Below are 19,104 nucleotides of genomic sequence, written 5' to 3'. Positions count from 1 at the left end.
GGTGACCCACTGCCCATGTGCCTGCTCGCTGGTGGCCGTGCCTAGCCTGTGGGTGACCCGCTGCCCGCGTGCTTCCCGCTCGCCCGGTGGCTGTGCCCCACCTTGAGCTCGGGTGACCCGCTGCCCGCATGCCTGCTTGCCCGGTGGCCGTGCCGAGCCTGTGGGTGACCCGCTGCCTGCGTGCTTTCTGCTTGCCTGGTGGCCGTGCCCCGCCTTGAGCCCGGGTGACCTGCTGCCTGCGCGCTTCCTGCTCGCCCGGTGGCCGTGCCCCGCCTTGAGCTCGGGTGACCCGCTGCCTGCGTGCCTACTCACCCGGTGGCCGTGCCGAGCCTGTGGGTGACCCGCTGCCCGCATGCTTCCCGCTCGCCCGGTGGCCGTGCCCCACCTTGAGCTCGGGTGACCCGCTGCCTGCGTGCCTGCTCGCCCGGTGGCCGTGCCGAGCCTGTGGGTGACCCGCTGCCCACGTGCTTCCCGCTCACCCGGTGACTGTGCCCTGCCTTGAGCCCGGGTGACCCGCTGCCCACGTGCCTGCTCGCTGGTGGCCGTGCCGAGCCTGTGGGTGATCCGCTGCCCGCGTGCCTGCTCGCTGGTGGCCGTGCTGAGCCTGTGGGTGACCTGCTGCCCACATGCTTCCCCTCGCCGGTGGCCTTGCGGAGCCTGTGGGTGACCCGCTGCCCGCGTGCCTGCTCACTGGTGGCCGTGCCCCACCTTGGGCTCGGGTCTGCCTCCCCACGCCGCCCTGGGCCAGAAGACAGTCCCCCTGAACTGCGGACTCGGTCTTCTCGGCTGTCGCTTCAAGCGTAGGGTGCCCTTTTCAGACCAGGCAGTGTTTGCCTCTTTCAAGGAAGGGGCTCAGCTTAGACTGGTGTGTGTTCAGCATACCATTTAGCACAGTACGGACAAACACGCATTTCAGTGAAATTCAGTGTGAATGGTAGAATAAAGGTGGTGGATGGGTGCCAGAAACTAGGTGTTACTTCCAGCCCAGTCTCTGCACCATTCCAGGCCTAATGAATCCTGTAAAAAGTCGGCATAGAAAGTCCCTGAAGACCATGACGCCACTAATATTCCATGATTCTTTGATGTCACTTAAACAGTATGGTAATGATGTCTTTTCTCTGCAAAATAGCTTTAATGCTACAAAAGACGTGCAGTGTACAGGTTGTATTTGCCGTGTGTGTCAGAACTGTTTAGTAAAAACGTGGCAAACATGACTGAGTGTTTCTGGGACACTTTCATTTTAGAAGATGGAACATATAATATTGTCATGCATCTTTTTATTTTATTTTACCAAATTGACAAATGCAAACATTTATTTTTAGGTAATTTTCCAGAACCATTATTTTCCAAAGGACTTTCATCTATTTCAAATCCTGTTCTTCCTCCAAAAAAAATACCCAAGGAGTTTATAATGAAATACAAACGTGGAGAGATAAATCCTGTGTCAGCCTTGCACCAGTTTGCACAAATGCAGCGGGTTCAGCTTGACCTTAAGGAAACTGTAACAACGGGCAAGTACAAAATTGTGTCTGGTTATTATAGGACTATAAATATTTTCCCTTCATAAAGAAACCACATGTGTTGTTACATTTGGCTGTTTTCTGTATTCCCTTAACATTACGTTTAGATGTATGTCAGATAGTGTTACTAGTATGTTTTGACAAGTATGCTTTTTATATCCATACTGTGATGATAATATCCAAGAAAAGTTATTATCTGTTTAGCTTCTGAAATTCACGTGCTATTTGTGAAAACAGCACTTACATGATTGGTACTCTATGTGTACGCTTTTCTGTTACTCTTTTTGCCATTCTTTCTTACAGCCCCCAGCCAGGAGAGTGTTACTGCATTGTGCTTGTGAGTCTAACTGTGGAAAGGCTATAGGCATACAGCTCAGTGAAATGCAGAGTGTAGCTTTTCCTCCCTTCACCTTATGGCCAGTGATTAGAAAGGACTTAAGTAAAGTGAAGAAGTGAAGGGATAAGAGAAAAGGTGCTTGTAAGAGACATTGACAAGTTGAATGTATGAGAGTCTAAGAAGCATAATATTTAAAAATTCTTTATATGTGTGTGTGTGTGTGTGTGTTTGTGGTTTCTTTAATTCTCCCTTCTTGGTACAAAATATTGCCAATATGGATTTCAAAGCGAGTACTTTTGTTAGGAGTATCAGGGCAGGATAAACATTTCCCTTTGCAAAAGAATTAAAAGCTGTTGAGACTTTAGTAAAGATTGGCATAGTAATATCAACTTTCCAGTCTTGTTTTGGATGAACTACTAATAAACCAACTCAGGCAGGGGCTTAAAACAGACAATAGAGTTTTCTTAATGTACTGTCACTGTTGTACATCAGATTCATTCAGGAGGTCAGTACTATCGGTTTAGTTTCTTGGTACCTAATTATCTTTCCTCTATTCTTCTCAGAAGGGTGTGTGAGCTATTGGTGCCAGTAAGACATGTATACACACACACACACACACACTAATCAGGACAAATTTGCATTGCTTTGAGGAAAACCAACTCAAATGAATATGGCCTGTTGATAGTTAATGGTATTCATTTTATGTTCATAGGCCTAGTTACATAATCTCATTCAGGAGGTTTGTACCGCGACCAGAGTATCAGTATATTTAACAAGCTCTGCAGGTGATTTAGATCCATATTAAAGTTTGACAACCTGGGTTATAGATAGATTGGAACTTAGAAGTTCAGCACTCTGGCATATATGACTTCTTAACATTAATATGTAATATCTCACACATAAGAATCATTTGGGCCTTTTGTTAAATAAAATTCTCTGCTAGGTAGTCTGATATAGTAATTTAGTATTGGAGGCCAGGTGATGAAGGAAGGAGCTTTGTAAACTGAATTCATAAAATTGTAAAGGAAAAGCAGTTTACCTAGATGCAGTCAGATTTGTTTGTAAAACCTTGATTACATTAAAAAAATACCCAAAAAAAGTGTAATGGTATTTTGAGTATGTATGGACTGATGAGGAGATAAGATAGTGAAGAAGTTTATATACAATGGCATGGGTACCTAGTTACCCATAACCAAGGAGTGGGGGGGTGAAATTATACGTAAGAGGGTCTCTTAAAGGCCAAACATCAGCGAAACTTGAAACAGAAAACTATTGGTCTGTAAATGTAGGAGCTGATTCCATTTCATTCATCAAGCAAATATGAAGGCAAAGTGAAGTAAAATTGGGTAAAAATAATCCTTCTAGGAATTTTAGATGACTGGGCATTTCATTCGGTTTAATTCTTTAGGATAGCTTTTTGTTGTTTATGTTTTGGTGTTCCTTGTGGGTTCCCTCCTCTCCACCTGCTCTAAGACTGTGATGGGCTGAATTGCTTACCATGAGATAAATAAGCCCTGGTGTCTACACAGGATTTCTTAGGGGAACTCCCTTATGTTCTGGAATTTATAAGAGTTTAGGGCTCTTGCAGGGTGGGTGAAAACCAACTGTATTGGTTTTTAAGCTTGAAATAAGACGGATGTTGACAGGAGGGTCTGCATTATACTTCTCATTGGTACTTCAGTAACTATTTCAGTGCTTATCATTGCCAGGCATTGTATTAGGCCCTCATTGTCACCCCAGTGCTGACCCTGTTGCTCACTTTAATTGGAGCCAATCTAGCTGTTTAAAGAATTCCTCAGAACTAGGTCAGAAGCCCACCCGTCTTCACTTTTAACCTATGACTTCTAAGAAAACAAGAATTGCTATTTTTTAAGTAAATGTGTTGCAGATATTTGCTCCTATAACAAGTCTTTGCAAGATCGTACTGGGAAGTATTTAGTATTCATTCTCAGTTCTTTTCCAAGGTAATGTTATGGGACCGTATTTTGCTTTTTGTGCTGTGGTGGATGGTATTCAATACAAGACTGGGCTGGGACAAAATAAAAAGGAGTCTAGATCCAATGCAGCAAAATTAGCTCTTGATGAGCTTCTACAGTTGGATGAATCTGAACCAAGAATTTCAGAAACATCAGGTAAATGCTTTTGATTATGAAGTATTTGTAAAACTATCATTTTTCCAGGAAGAATCATCTGAAAGATTTATTTTAACTACAAGGTAGAAATTACAGAATTAGAATAAATTTCCTTCTTTTGTGGTCTGATTGCTAATATATTTAACGGTAAATAAATAATGGTTCATATTTCAGCACCAAAAGATTATCATGGTGATAAATTATGTGATAATTTCCCAGATTGTCATAGGGTAAGAGCCCTGTAAAAACTTTGTATAATTTTGTGATTTACTAGAGTCTTACTAAGTAGTTAACATTCTGCCTTTAATCTTTGAAGGTTTTCAGTGTGATTTTTGTGAGGTTGGCCTGTGTTAAATGGTAAAATTACTTGAGAAAATAATGATCTTAGGCAGATAGCAAATAGTTTAAGAGTATAAACTCCAGAATTAGATTGCTCAGGTTGGAACATTGACCCTGGGCAGGCAAGTTAAGTTACTTAACTTTTAAACCTCAGTTTCATCATTTGAGAAGTGAGGACAATCATAGTAACTACCTGCTTTGGCTGCCTAGAGGGTTAAATAATAATGCATGCAAAATCTTGAAACCAGTGCCTGGAGAATACTATCAAATGAGGGTAATTATTATTAGTGATCAGTTTGAAGAATATAGTAGCATATTATATGTATTAGCATAGTAAGCAGTTTCTGTCAGTAATTATTTCACATTAGATTTTAATTGGTTTTAGAAAAATACCTATAAATGAGAGAACTTTAAAAAGAAAAACATTTAAATTTGATGTGAGTAATGAATATAAATTCATTCTTTTTAAATTAAAACTATCACTTGAATTTATTTGTTCTACTGGGTTACTGTTTGGTTTTAGTTCATTAAGTTCAGATTTTCTTTCATTTTCTCCTTAATACTTCCTCCAGGTCACTTCGTTCTTTCTATAAGTTGAATTATTTCATATATTTCCATTTATTTTTTGCTTGTTTAAAACTTAATACATTAAAAACCATTCGACTACGTCTCATGTTTTGATATGTAGTGTTTCTCATTGTTTTCCAAATAGTTTGTAATACTTTGGATTTAATGAGTACTTAGGAGAGTATTTTGTTAATTTTCACTTTATTTTCTGTTCATATATTGCTTTTTCAGATTTTAAAATTTGGGAATGCCAAGTGTGCTGATTATGGTAAATGTCTTAAAAGTGAGGGCACTGTAAATATCATTGTATCTTTACTTTATAATACTTTGACTTATATATTTTATATGTAACTTGGGCTACAAAGAGCATCGATGCTGTGGTTTATATTTGTTATATCTTTTAAATCCAATATAATATTGTATCTTTTATTCTATTTAGTATAATATATGTGTGTATTTAATCTTGCAGTTTTTCTTATACTCACAGTGTCATTTTTAGTTACGTTTTATATTTTCCTAATGTCTTTGCCTATCCTTTTTTTAAAAAATTATTGTCTATTAGTCATAAAAGTGTATCGTTTTTTGACATCTTCATAGTCTTAATAGATAAGTTTAACATTTGCATTTATTATCATAAACATCTGATAAATGTCATGCATGTTACATGATTTCTTTGTTTCCGATTTTTCACGTATTTTTTGTCATACGTATACTGTTTTTTCACTTTTTTTTCAATATTTGAAAGGTAATGTCTTCAGCCTAGCAGATCCATTTTTCTAATGTGAAGTCAATTTTGACAGTTTAGAGTCCTGATTTTATCACCTCATATTTTTGCTGTCTGTACCAACTTCCAAGTTTATTATTCATCTATTCACTGGTATATACTGTACTTTTTTCTGAGTGAATAAAATAGACAATATTCCTGCCCACCTGGAGCTCCTAGAGTTCCTTTGCCTTTCCAGAGTTTTTAACAGGATAACGTCAGATGCAAGGCCTATGTTAAGTAACATTTTTAAGACATTCCTTCAGTTTGTGATTGGAAATCCTTTATGACTATCAACTATCAATATATTTAAGTGTACTGTGGTCCCAGAGGTATTTTCCCAGTTTGCTCCTGATCGTAGCATGTGGTGGAATCAGTCTGTGTTGTGAGGATTTTGTATTCAGGGACAGTGGTAGGTATTGGGGATCTGGACTCAAATAAGACCTGTCGTCCATTCTTAAGGAGCTAAAACACTTGGTTGAAATTATGTTAAAATGTATCTACAGAATTTGCTGAATAATAATATAATTATCGGAAAAATAGTGTTTATTCTTGGCTTCTTAGGATAAATGCTTTTTCCCTAAGGGTTTTCAAGACATTCATCTTGGTATACAAATGTTTTACCTGGTGGTCAATAATCCTTAGTTTCTAAAAATCCATTTTTTTTCCTTTCTTTATGATGAAATCAGTATTTTCCCATTTTCACTGCTGTTGCTCCTGTGTTCACTATTGTTCCTCAGGAAGTTTATTTTTTCTCAACAAAGCCTTAATTACAACTACAAGTTCTTTAACAATACATTTGTCTTGGCCTACAGCCTAGGAATCATTTTATAGGGCCATATTTTCCCCTGTGATGAACTACAGCTCCTTCTTTAAAATGTTTGTCCTAGATATTTTCACAAGATTTGAGTTGATGTATTTATTTCTTCTCTTTGCCATATCTTAACCTATATTAGTTTTTTTCCTAGTCTTGTCCTTATTCTTATTTACAAAATGAATGTTTTTTTCCTAGTCTTGTCCTTATTCTTATTTACAAAATGAAACATATTTAGCTTTAGTTTTATAAAAATTCTGAACTAATTTTGACTAGCACCATTTAAAAATTATTTTTCATGTGTCTGTTACCATCTTTTGTATATATTGTTTTAAAATTCAAACCAAGTGGAACATTTTAAGGATTAATATCTATCCTTGACATTGTACTTGAGTTATACTCACTTGAATAGATGGAATTAAATCCATCTTTCTCTGAATTTTTAAGGTTCTTTCTACCTAAAGTACAAAGAATGTGTATCAAACTATACCCAGCATTGCCTTTCTCTACTAATATGAGCCTCAAGGTGATACTCTTACTCTTTCCTTGTTCTTCTTTTTTATATTTTCAATCACTTTCCCATCTTATTCAAAATTAAGTGCAAAGTAGCAGTTCTGTATGCTTTCTTTGTCTTTATGAATGATTCTTGAGAAAGACTGGCTATTTTTGTTTGTACCTTAGCTCCCTTGGCCTCTTCATTTAAGCTTTACTGGTGTCTTTTGTTCTGGTTTAGTGTTTTGCTCTTTTCTTGTTTTTCCTGGATTCCTTAACTTGTGAACCAAATTGAAAAGTCATTTTAAAGAATGGAACTAAAAGCTTTGAGAAATTTGAATGTAGAATTCTAGGAAATAGGTTGGAAAAATAACATTCAAAATAATAGTTTGGACTTACTAAATTTCTAATGGAATATTGATTTTAAATGTTTTATATAGTATTAGCATAAATAAAAAATTATTCATAAGTACCTAAGGGTTTTATTTTATCAGCTTTTCATAATGTTGTGTTTGTTACAAAGCAAGCTGTGCAGCATTGTAGGATTAGGAAAACCTAGAAATTCCTTCGCATAAATGATTTCTAAAGTAGGAAAGCCATTTATCTAAAGCAAGCTTATGGGCGTCTGATGGCCTAGAGTTGGAAGAAATATACTGGAAAAATACTCAGCCTTGGATTGCTGTTTTCTCAGAATGGTGAGTGCCAGCTCTTGAAACCTTAGGCGTTCATGTTTCCTTATGTTTTTGTTTTATTTACAGGTCCTCCTCCTATCCCTGCAGAACCTATTGTTTCACCTGAACCAGCATATGTTTCAAAAGTACATTATGGTAGGAAAGTGCTTTATGATGTTCTTTTTTATATAATGCAATGAAAATGTGAATTAACATTTCAATCACATTTCTACAAGGAGAATTTCTGTGTATACTGTGCTGAAAATGGAAGAAATAAGCAATAGGAAGGATTGAAAACAGGGCCTTTTTCCATTAGAAGGTGGTTTACTTATTTCATATAACTTCTTTTTAGAGACTCATTCACTTTTGTGGGCTTGTCATTAATGAACGCCACATAGCCAATGGCTTCCTGATGGTTGGTGATCATTTAGGGCATCCATTTCAGATAATCAATTCCTTTCTTTTAATGGCAATTGTTTCTCACTGAAGCCAAAGAAAATTACGTCTGACTGAAGTTTACTAGTTGTTATCTTGTACCTGCTACCAGTTAGTTCTCTGTGCACTTTATTTCCACATCAGTAAAATAGCAATAACTGTAATTATCTCATAAGGGTTATTTGATATTCAGTGTCCAAAGACATTGGCTGCCCTTGATATGAATACTCTTTGGAGGTTCTTGTCCATATACTATTGAAGCATTAGATTTGTAAGTTCTAAAAATGAATACTAACTACAGTGATCATATGTCCTGATTTACACCTGCTCTAGCAGGATTACAATTCCCCCTTTTATTCTAAAGAAATAAATCATTAGGGTTTATTTTAGGACAAATAGGATGATAAATCATTTGGTCATTTTAGTACTTTTTCCTAGGAAATTAATGAGGAAGTTGTTGTACCTTCAATTTGGAGATAGCACCTCTATTTCCTAATGACTTAAAAACATATCTGAAAGCTGATGATTCTCCTTGGTGACCTGAGTATTAAGTCGTCATTCATACTGTTGCTTTTAAAGAGAGTTCCTAGTGCTTTCCTTGATTCTGAAGCTTTCCATGGACTTTTTACATTAGTTCTACAAACTTTCTGAGGGCCCAGTTTTTCTTATTTGCTAAATATGCTCCTTTATCTTAATAAATGATCTTATTCCCTGATGGTCCCTTCTGCTTAAAAATTTGTTGCCTCCCCATTTGATCAGATCATGCCAAGAACAGCTTTTCCAAGTTCAGTCTCATCAAGCAAGTAAGAATCAGATTCCCATGTAGGTCAACTTGTGCTCTTAATAAATTCTTAAATTTTCATGATATGATTTTAAAATCCATTTCTCATTATACTGTTAGTATATTGAAACCTTGAATCATTGTCAGTATTTCTCCAATTTTTTGCATCCTTGATAAATTAATGGATAAGCAGAATTTCTCAAAAAATAAACATTCGGTTTAAATGAACTTAAGTCAGTATTTTAAAAGTTAATTGTATGAGAGGGATGGTATTGTTTGCATCCCCAAACAACTAACATAAGCTATTCTGCTTATTGAGATCTGACATAAACAACAAAATACTTATGAAATTATTTCCCCTTGAAGATTTATTTTGTTCCACAAATAATCAGCTATATATAGTACATTCATTCTATGGAGGAATATAGAAGAATGAGGTACTGTTAATATGCTGCCCTCGAATGATATCCGAAATCAAGTAAATCCAAAAAGTAGGTTTTAGTCTGCTCTAGTTTTTGCTTTTCAAAATGATGTATGTTTGTATTCATAGGCTGTTTATCAAGAAATCTATAATATGTGGTAATAATAGTTGCATTTGAAAAGGGATGATGGGAAATGACTGAGAGCAAGCTGATGTATATCGCTTGTATTGCTGTTTTAGTAAATAAAAAAAAAAGTTATATTTAAAACAAGCATTAAGAGGAAATTACTTCTCCCATATTATGGATTTTTGGTGATAAACAGAGCCAAGTTGAGTAGTTCTTACTCATGTTTTACTACACAAGTACTGATACCTAAATTTATATATTACGAATTGATGGTTTTTACCATTAAGTATTTGCTAATATGCAGTTATAAAAATAATTTGGACTTCCACATTGTCTGCCTTATCGTTAGATTAAATATATAGCCAATAGTTCATTCTCCTTTCTCTCCAAGCTTAATTTTGTCATTAACTTTGTGACTGTTTTATCTGTGTGTCTTTTTTCTCTTTTTGTTTTTTTGTTTTTATTATCACTCTGTTTGATAATGTGACTTTACTTGTTTTTGCCAAGAAGGGAGTATTGACAGTATTAAAAAGAAAATGCAAGTTTAATAAGTATAAATGAGAATATGCAAATACCCTACGTGAAGTGGGTTGTGCCCAGTTAGCAGAATAGCTGAGACCACTGTCTGAGGCCATACTTACAGCATTTATACATCTTTTAGAATGTAATGATTATTAAGCAAGTAAAGACTTTGTGTGAAAATCATAATTAAGCATATATTTCAAGTATATGAAATGCATGCATGAAAGAAAAATTATTTCATTGCTTTTGCCCTATGAAAATATTAAATGGACTGTGAACCACTTGATAGACTACTAGCAACCATCATGAAATATCAGGATCCATCAGTGTCTTGAAGTCACTGTATTAAGTGATTCTACAATCTCATTTGCTAGAACAATGGATCTTCACTAATGATACCCAAGTATATATACACAGAACAACAGATGGTCAGGGTCCTACCCCAAAATCTCAAGGTCTGGCATGTTTAAAAAAAAAGAATGCATGAGTAACTGAGTAATTCTTAGTTAAAAACTGTTCTATAACTATTTTCGTCCCCTTTCAAAGTTTGGGACTTTTTTAGTGGGAATATGGAAATGCATTAAGTCTAAATGCTTAATGCTTTGCAGTGGCCCGCAGATAAGAAAATACCAAGGAATGTATTTTGGTTGTCACAGTGCTTGGGGAGAATTACTGGCATTTAGTGGAATATTGGTCACCTTGCAATATGTGGGACAGTAGTACAACAAAGAGTTGTCCTGTACACCAGATGACTTTTGTCAGGCTAAACTTTACACGTAAATCAATGATAGTCTAGTATATAATACTAAAGCTCCTTTTAATGAGAAGTTATCCCCAGTAACCTGTATTCTTTTAGGATTGAATGCTTCAAAATTTCAGTCATGACATAAGTTATAAATTTGCTTACATATCTCTAATGATTAATGCAGTCAATTGTAAGATAGTTATAAGACTAATAAGAGACCTCTGGAAGAAAGCACAATGTTCTTCAAGTTCATATTGCATTTGATTTTTTTTTCTAGAAGGGAGACATATTCAACATACAAAGATTTCACATATTGTTAAAGAAACATTTAATCAACTAATTTCTGATCATTCAGAATATTTGAAATGTAGCAATTCATTGGCTGCTTTTATAATTGAAAGAGGTAAGTTCAAATATTTGGGATATGATGGTGTGTAAAAAACTATTAAATATATTAATGATCTAAACTACACCATAGATAATATTTTAGTTAACTATCTTTGCCCTGTTGTCAGTGATGTTGCAGTAATTTGAAGTGGCCTTTCCTGGTAGGTGTGGGTCATTGAACACATAGATTCTCAAAAGGAAAGGTAAAATATACTGATGAGGAACCATTAGAGAACTTCAGAATGGTAATAATACCTTATATTTTAAACCATAATTCTGTCAGTACTACTACCATCCTGAAATCCAATCACCATTTTAAGAAACACTGAGAAAGGGCCTATAAGAATTAACATCTTCATTTTCAAGAAAAAATAAATAAAATGTGGAAAATCATGAACCCGGTTTTTTTTTTTTTCTTTTTCTATTTTTGTGGCCACTATGATGTTATGATTCTTTATTTTAACCTTTTCTTTAATGTTCTGGATTGATCATTAATTAAAGATGTTTGGGTGCTTTATATTCATTTCTGAAGTATTATGGATGATAAAAAACAGTTTGAAGTTTCCCTTTTTAAAAGGATTTTTATGATCTAGAAGATAACACATTCTCTTTCACAATTTAAGATGATAAAAGGTTAAAATTGTTTTCAAATCCAAAAATGTGTGAGGATTCATAAATAGAGAACTGAAAGGATTAAAATAATCTTTTGGGAGAGGTTAGACTTAAACTGAAACGTATTAAAGGTTGGTGAACTTTGGATACATAGAGGAAAGGAAGATATTCTTGGAGAAAGGAAAGCATGAGGAAAGACAGCAGCAGTGGAAAAATCTGTTTAAGGGGCAATGAGGAAACAAGTTTATTGCTAGTGCCGAAGAGTATATGTAGAGGAATGTTAGAAAATACAAGTTGGCAAGATGGTGCCAAATGATGGAGTCACTTGACAGTCAGGCAAAAGTTAGATTTAGTGAGATATATAATAGACCGTGAAAGGTTTTCAACACCGGTTGAAAGTGAACTGAGATTAGAATTAGCATCAGATTGAGCTCTACTACTTGTATGATGTTGGGCAACTTACATACATACTTAAAATATATTTTCAGAAACCTCAAATGGGTACTCCTTACCACCAAGCCAGTAAATGTCTTCAGTTGGATTGGTCACTAACTCTCTGCAGTGGCCATTTCATATCTCTCCTCTGTCCTAATATACTCTGCTAACCTCTCTTCCATCCTTGCTTTCAGCTAATGACCTTGCCTCATAATGTTTTTATTTTATTAGAGAAGTTGTGAATTTCCAGAACAATTATGCATAAAATATAGAATTCCCATACACCATCCCACCACCAACACCTTGCATTGTTGTGGAACATTTGTTGCAGTTGATGATAGCACATTTTTATAATTGTACTCTTAGTTAAACTCCTTGAGTTAACTCAGGGTTCACTGTGTAATGTAGTTCCATGTATTTCTAAATTTTTATTCTGCTGTTATAGGTACAATCTCACATTTTCCCTTTTCATCATATTCAGGTATTTACTTTTTAATTGGATCTGCAGGAAGCTATCAAACCCAAACTTCCCTCTTACTTCTTCCAACAAATCTACATACTTGTCTGCATTTGCTACCATCTGTAATACTGGAAGGAGATCTCTCCTCTCTTAAAAGGTCATCCCTTCCCTTCCCTCTTGTATCTTCATTAATTCTTGTCTTGGTTACCCTTTTTTTCCTGCATTCGAACTCACTGAAGAGTTGCAAGTTAAGTTACAGAGTTGAGAAAGAATCTTGAGTTTTAGCCACCCTCCCTTTATAACCCAGAGCTTCTGTTGCTATTCCAGAACTTAAATGAATACTATATAATTCTATTGTAGAGAAGGGCTACAGACATCTGGTTCTTGAATCAAATTCACCCTTCCTGGGCCACATGTCTGTCATTGGAGCAGAGCCAAGGTCCAGTGGCCCTGAATAATATATCTTTGCTTTCATCTCTCCAGTAGTATGGAAAGCCTTGCTTACCACACCTCCATCCTAAAACACAAAACATCCTTAAACACTTGGTACCCTCCAGCTTAAATCCATAGTCATTGTGTACTTGCTTTCCTAGCCACAAATCAAAAACCACTGTGTCAACTCTTAATCCCCATTTAGTTTGCCTCTACTCCTCTTAACAGGGCTATTCTCACTGCCTGCATGTTGTAAAATCCAGTAGAGGCTCTACTATCACCTATTCACTCAACTTCCCAGAAACATTAGTTTACCACACCTTTCTTGGTGTCTGTCTGGGTTTTTTCAGTTTCTTTTCTTTCTAAATGGTCTTCCCTTGGATAATATATTTCTATGATTTTCTTTTTCTTTTTAATTATTTTTATTGCATAGTATAACATATATACAGAGAAAAGAAATAAAAAAGCAATAGTTTTCAAAGCACTGTTCAACAAGTAATTATAGGACAAATCCCAGAGTTTGTCGTTGACTACCATACAATCCTCTCATATTTTTCCTTCTAGCTGCTCCAGAATATAGAAGGCTAGAGGGCCTAAATATTTTATCACAATCAACTTTTTTCCTTCATTTTTTTTTTTTTATGTTTGGGGGAGGTAAATAACTCATGCTTTATTAACTTTTCATTCTAAAATCTTCTCAGACTTACAAAGAAAGTTGCAAAAATAGCACAGAGAATTCCCATATATCTATCACCCTGATTCTCCAAATGCTAACATTTTACATAACCATATTACAGAATTATAAATCAATAAATTAACATTCATGCAATACTATAATTTATAGACCATATTCAACTTTTTCCCTACTTGCCCCCTAATGTCCTTTTAATGATCCCAGATCACATGTCTCCTTAGTCTCCTTGAATACGGAACAGTTTCTCAGTCTTCTTTCTTTTGCCTTTTATGACCATGACATTTTTGAAAGATACTGACCAATTAATCTGTAGAAGGTCTCTTAATTTTGGGTTTGTCAGATGGTTCATCCTGACTAAATTCAGGTTATATGTTTTGGGCAAGAATACTTTAGACATGATGTTGTGTCCTCAGTGAATCATATCAAAAGGCACATGATGTCAGTTTGTTCCAATATTAGTGATGTTAACTTTGATCATTGATTAAGTTGGTGTTTGCCAGGTTTCACAAGGATACAGTTACTATTATTCTCTTTTTAATTAATAAAAATGTTGCAGGGATGGGTGGCTCAGTGGTAGAATGCTTGCCTTCCAGGCGGGAGACCCAGGTTCGATTCCCGGACCATGCACCAAAAACAAAAAAAATTGTCATGGAGATACTTTGAGACTATCTAAATACTCTGTTTCTCATCATACTTTTGCCCACTAACTTTAGTATCCTTTGATGATTCTTACTGGAAACAATTATTATTTTGTGACTACCAAATGGTAATTTTCTTTTTTCATCATTCCTTCTACCTTTTTTTTTTATTTTTTTTGATACTCTTATTTTATTTTTTTATTAATTAAAAAAAATTAACAAAACATTTAGAAATCATTCCATTCTACATGTACAATCAGTAATTCTTAATATCATCACATAGTTGCATATTCATCATTTCTTAGTACATTTGCATCGATTTAGAAAAAGAAATAAAAAGACAACAGAATAAGAATTAAAACGATAATAGAGAGAAAAAAAACCTATACCTCACATGCAGCTTCATTCAATGTTTTAACATAATTGCATTACAATTAGGTAGTATTGTGCTGTCCATTTCTGAGTTTTTATATCCAGTCCTGTTGCACAGTTCCTTCATTTTTTTAATGTATATAAATAATATATACAAAAAAAGCTATAAATTTCCAAGCACAGCACCATGATTAGTTGAACATATTTCAGCATTTGACATGGGTTAGTTACAATCCTACAATTTTAGGTTTTTACTTCTAGCTGTTCTAAAAATACTGGAGACTTAAAGAGATACCAATTTAAAGGTTCAGCATTCATATTTGTTAAATCTTATCTTCTCTGTATAAATCCATCACCTTTGATCTTTCCATCCCTCTCTTTAGGGGTGTTTGGGCTATGGCAGTTTTAAATTTTTCATATTGGAAGGGTCTGCCACTAATATGGGATAGGGAGATGGAACTATCTCATGTTCTGGAGAGGCTGGGCTAGGTTTCAGGACTTGTCTGGACCAGAGACCCATCTGGAGGTTGTAAGTTTCTGGAAAGTTAGTCTAGTGCGTGGAACCCTTGGGGAATTTTATATATCACCCTAGGTGTTCTTTAGCATTGGCTGGAATGGTCCTGGTTGAAGGTTGGCAGGTTATGATAGATAGCAAGGGCTACCTGAAGCTTGTGTAAGAGCAACCTCCAGAGTAAACTCTCGACTCTACTTGAACTCCTCTGCCACTGATACTTTATTAATTATACTTTTTTCCCCCTTTTGGTCAGGATGGAATTGTTCATCCCTTGGTACCAGGTCTGGATTCATCCCTAGGAGTCATTTCTCACTTCACCAAGGAGACTTTCACCCATGGATGTCATGTCCCTTGTAGGGGGGAGGACAATGATTTCACTTGCAGACTTGGGCTTAGAGAGATTAAGGCCACATCTTAGCAACGACAGAGGTCCTCCAGAAGTAATTCTTAGGCATGCCTATAGGTAGTCTAAGCTTCTCTGCTACTTACATAAGCTTCACAAGATTAAGCCTCATGATCAACGGCATAGCGTATTGATTTGGGTGTCCCTAAAGTTTGACACACTATCGGGGGATTCCCTGATGGTAAGGTTTAATTGTTCCATATTCTTTCTCCCATCCCTCAGGGGACTTTGCCAATACTTTTTGATTATCTGTATTATATACTCTAGGATATATCCAAGCATTACAATAATCTATAAAGGATTAAAGGACCACTTTCTTATTCTGGGCTCCCTGTGTTTCAGTTGTTCAAATGAGCTATACAGATAGGTTGAATTAGATTATACACTACAAAAAATTTCAGTTCCAAACTAAATAAACCTTTCTTCCATTGATCTCATAGAGTATGTGTGGTTGTAAAATATAGACACTGCCTTCCTTACTCCTGTGTTCTGAATTACTTTAACCCTAACCTGTTTGGCTATGTTCTTATCTCTAAATATGGAGTTATATATATAAAACAGCCTCTCAAAATCCAGAAATCGTAATCACCGCTCTGGACTTAATGCGTCTGCTCTAAAAGCTTTCAGTCTAGGCCCCTGTTTTCTTAGAAGCATTTTCTAAAGGTGACCGTGCCATTGCTGTTCTTTTGTTTCTGGTTTATTTTGTCTCAGCAAATGTCCCACATGTTCATTCACATCGTTGCATGCCTCATGATTTAGTTCCTTTTTGTAGCAGCACAACCTTCATTCATAAGTATACACTATTGTTTGACAATCTACTTCCCCATCAGTGCATCCTTCAGCCACCTGCATTCATCAGGCATCATGTAGAGGGACCAAAGTCCACAGTCTATCAACATTCTCAATTTTAAATAATTTCATTGTTCCCAAGAGAAGGAAAACCAATAACACACCTTCGCCAAATAGGAAATCTAAACCTCCTCTTAACTCTTGTCCCTCCCCCTGTCATCTACCTCTGCTGTTGCTGTGGTAGTGCTGATGGTTTCTTTTAAACATAGCTCATAGCATGCAATAGCAGTTTTCCCCCTGTACCTTGGATTTAACACTCTTTGTACAAAAATCATATCTTTAAAGTAATTCTTGTAAGAACTAATTCATATTTCTAGTGTTAATCAGTGGGACACGTGGGTCTATACAACCGCTTTCAATGTTGTTCATCTTCAATATGGTGATATTACTTATAGACCCACTAGAGAACCATCTTCACTCCTATCTGTTCCCCTACATTGGAGTTCGACTTCGTTAGCTAACGGTCCCCCATTATTTCTATGGTTTTAAAGGTTATTATATATTCTGAGCTCCAGACTCACATATCTACTTTAATAATTTATAAGTATCTTGAGCATCCCAAAAGAAGCTTTCTATTTTTCCCATCTAATCCTGCTCCTCCTCCAGCTTTCTCCATTGCAGTAAAGGGCATCCACCTAGTTACTCAAACTGAAAGTCTAGGAATTATCCATTATTTCTCCCTTTCCTTAACTCCTGACAGTTCATCTCCAGGTTCTGTTGATGATATCCCTAAACCTTAATTCATATCTAATCATTCTTTTCCATTAATTTCCATTATTATCTCTTACCTGAACTACTATAGCAGGTCTCTTAATTAGGCTTCTTAACCCCTCAACATAGCATTCTCCTCATAGAGAAGTGACCTTAAAATGTAAATCAAAATTTTTTTGTTCTTTTCAGTAGCTTCTCCATAGCTCTTTTAGCTCTCCAGTAAAATCCACAAACTCCTTACAGTAGCTTTTAGCCTTCTTTCTCTTTCTAACCTCATCTTATGCCACTTCTTTCTATCACTTTTTGAAAATCCTCACTAGTCTTCTGTGTTTGCCCAGGGTTTGCACATGGTCTCTTTTGGTTGGCATGCCGTCCTCATTTCTCATGCTGCTCAGTCCTCATGCTTCAGCTTCTTAGGGAGATATCTGCACCTAGTCTGTGCGAGGTAACTCCTTCCCCTTTATTCTTTACATCAGCCCCATATTTGTTTCCTTCAAAGTACTTACCAATTTGTGATTTGTTTACTTTTTCTTCTGTCTCCTGAAAACTTCCTGAGGGCATATCTTGCTTACCCTTTTATTTACGGCATCTACTTGAGTGCTTAGTACTTGGTAGGATTTCAAAAAAGTTTGTTGAACCAGTGAAAGTTCTTTTAGATAGTTGCAAATGTGAAACTTAACTTTGTTTTTCAAGATAAAACAGGAAGTTTTTCTGATGTCATTAACACAAAAGTAGAAGATAGAATGAAAATATATTCAGAGAATATTTAGAGAAAAAAATAATGACGAGCTAGCAACTGGGCTATAAAGAAGGCCCCATAGTGGGATGTGAGAGAAGAGAAGACTGCCAATTTGAATAATACATATTCTGAACATAGGGATTCAAGGAAATGTCAAATGGGGAATAGCAAAAAGAAAAAAGAATGGAGCAGAGCTGCTGGAATAAACATAAGGTTCTTTCCTTCAGAAAAGCAGTTTCAGTAGAGCAGAGGAGGAGATTACAATTTGGTTTATAGGCATTCAAGTATATTGAAAAAATAGAGGCATAATATATAGACAGTTTGTTCAGTATAGAAGTAATGGTAAATAAAATCTCTTAGCAAGACATACAAATATAGATATAAAAGAAATAGATGCTTAATGTATGAAGGTCAAGGATATTTTGTAGACTCTGACAAAAAATTTAGGTGAAGTATTATATAGTATTTGCTTTTATTAATTGAGATATTAATGAATGACTTTAAATATTAATTTTCAGTTCTTACAAGACTCTAAAACTTATTGGAAATTACAGAATTATTTTTCCATCTTTTTGGCCTAATATTTAGTCATGGTGGGATAAAGGAAAGAAATAGGTCAAAATAACCTGCTTCTGTTTACCTTTTTCTTTCAGCTGGTCAACATGAAGTTGTAGCTGTAGGCACAGGTGAATACAATTACAGCCAGTGCATTAAGCCAAATGGAAGAGTGCTGCATGACACACATGCTGTTGTTACAGCAAGAAGGTCTCTTCTTAGGTAAGGTAACAAATATGTTTATGTTATAAAATACTAATGCTCTTGTCTAAAGTAACCACACACAAATATCTTTATTTACAAAGGAAATTTATGGATCATTTAAGTCAAGGATGTTACAGTGTTTTACTTTTCCAAGTCCTCTGATCACTTCCATGTCATTTTTGAAAACATTACTCAGAGTAGCTACAATGAAATGCCTAGCCTGTGGATTTTAGATTACAGGCTTACATTATTAATAGAAGACCTTGAGATCTCATTTAAGAGTCCTACAATCTTCTTTTTTTTTTTAAGCCTGGGCAGGCTCCAGGAATCAAACCTGGGTCTCTGGCACGGCAGGCGAGAATTCTGCCATTGACCTACAATCTTCTTTTTAAGATCACAGTAGCATCTTTATTATTGATTAAATTAATTGGAG

General features: G+C 35.8%; 1 protein-coding gene across 4 annotated transcripts in view; it reads left to right on the top strand.

Annotated features, from left to right (window-relative positions):
- ADAD1 (adenosine deaminase domain containing 1) overlaps window positions 1–19,104 on the top strand; it is a 55,100-nt gene that overhangs the window by 1,308 nt on the left and 34,688 nt on the right. For 2 of the 4 annotated variants that reach the window (XM_077140141.1, XM_077140142.1), the window contains exons 3-7: window positions 1,323–1,511; window positions 3,822–3,989; window positions 7,723–7,791; window positions 10,944–11,069; window positions 18,566–18,689. In XM_077140141.1, the coding sequence (XP_076996256.1) occupies window positions 1,323–1,511; window positions 3,822–3,989; window positions 7,723–7,791; window positions 10,944–11,069; window positions 18,566–18,689 (676 nt within the window). The remainder of the gene's footprint in view (window positions 1–1,322; window positions 1,512–3,821; window positions 3,990–7,722; window positions 7,792–10,943; window positions 11,070–18,565; window positions 18,690–19,104) is intronic. The other 2 variants (XM_077140144.1, XM_077140143.1) reach the window with 2 other exon arrangements.

The sequence above is a fragment of the Tamandua tetradactyla genome, chromosome 22, assembly GCF_023851605.1.
Source record: "Tamandua tetradactyla isolate mTamTet1 chromosome 22, mTamTet1.pri, whole genome shotgun sequence".
Classification (NCBI taxonomy): Eukaryota; Metazoa; Chordata; class Mammalia; order Pilosa; family Myrmecophagidae; genus Tamandua; species Tamandua tetradactyla.
The sequence above is the reverse complement of the archived record's forward strand: the minus strand, read 5'-3'. Positions and strand labels throughout refer to the sequence as shown.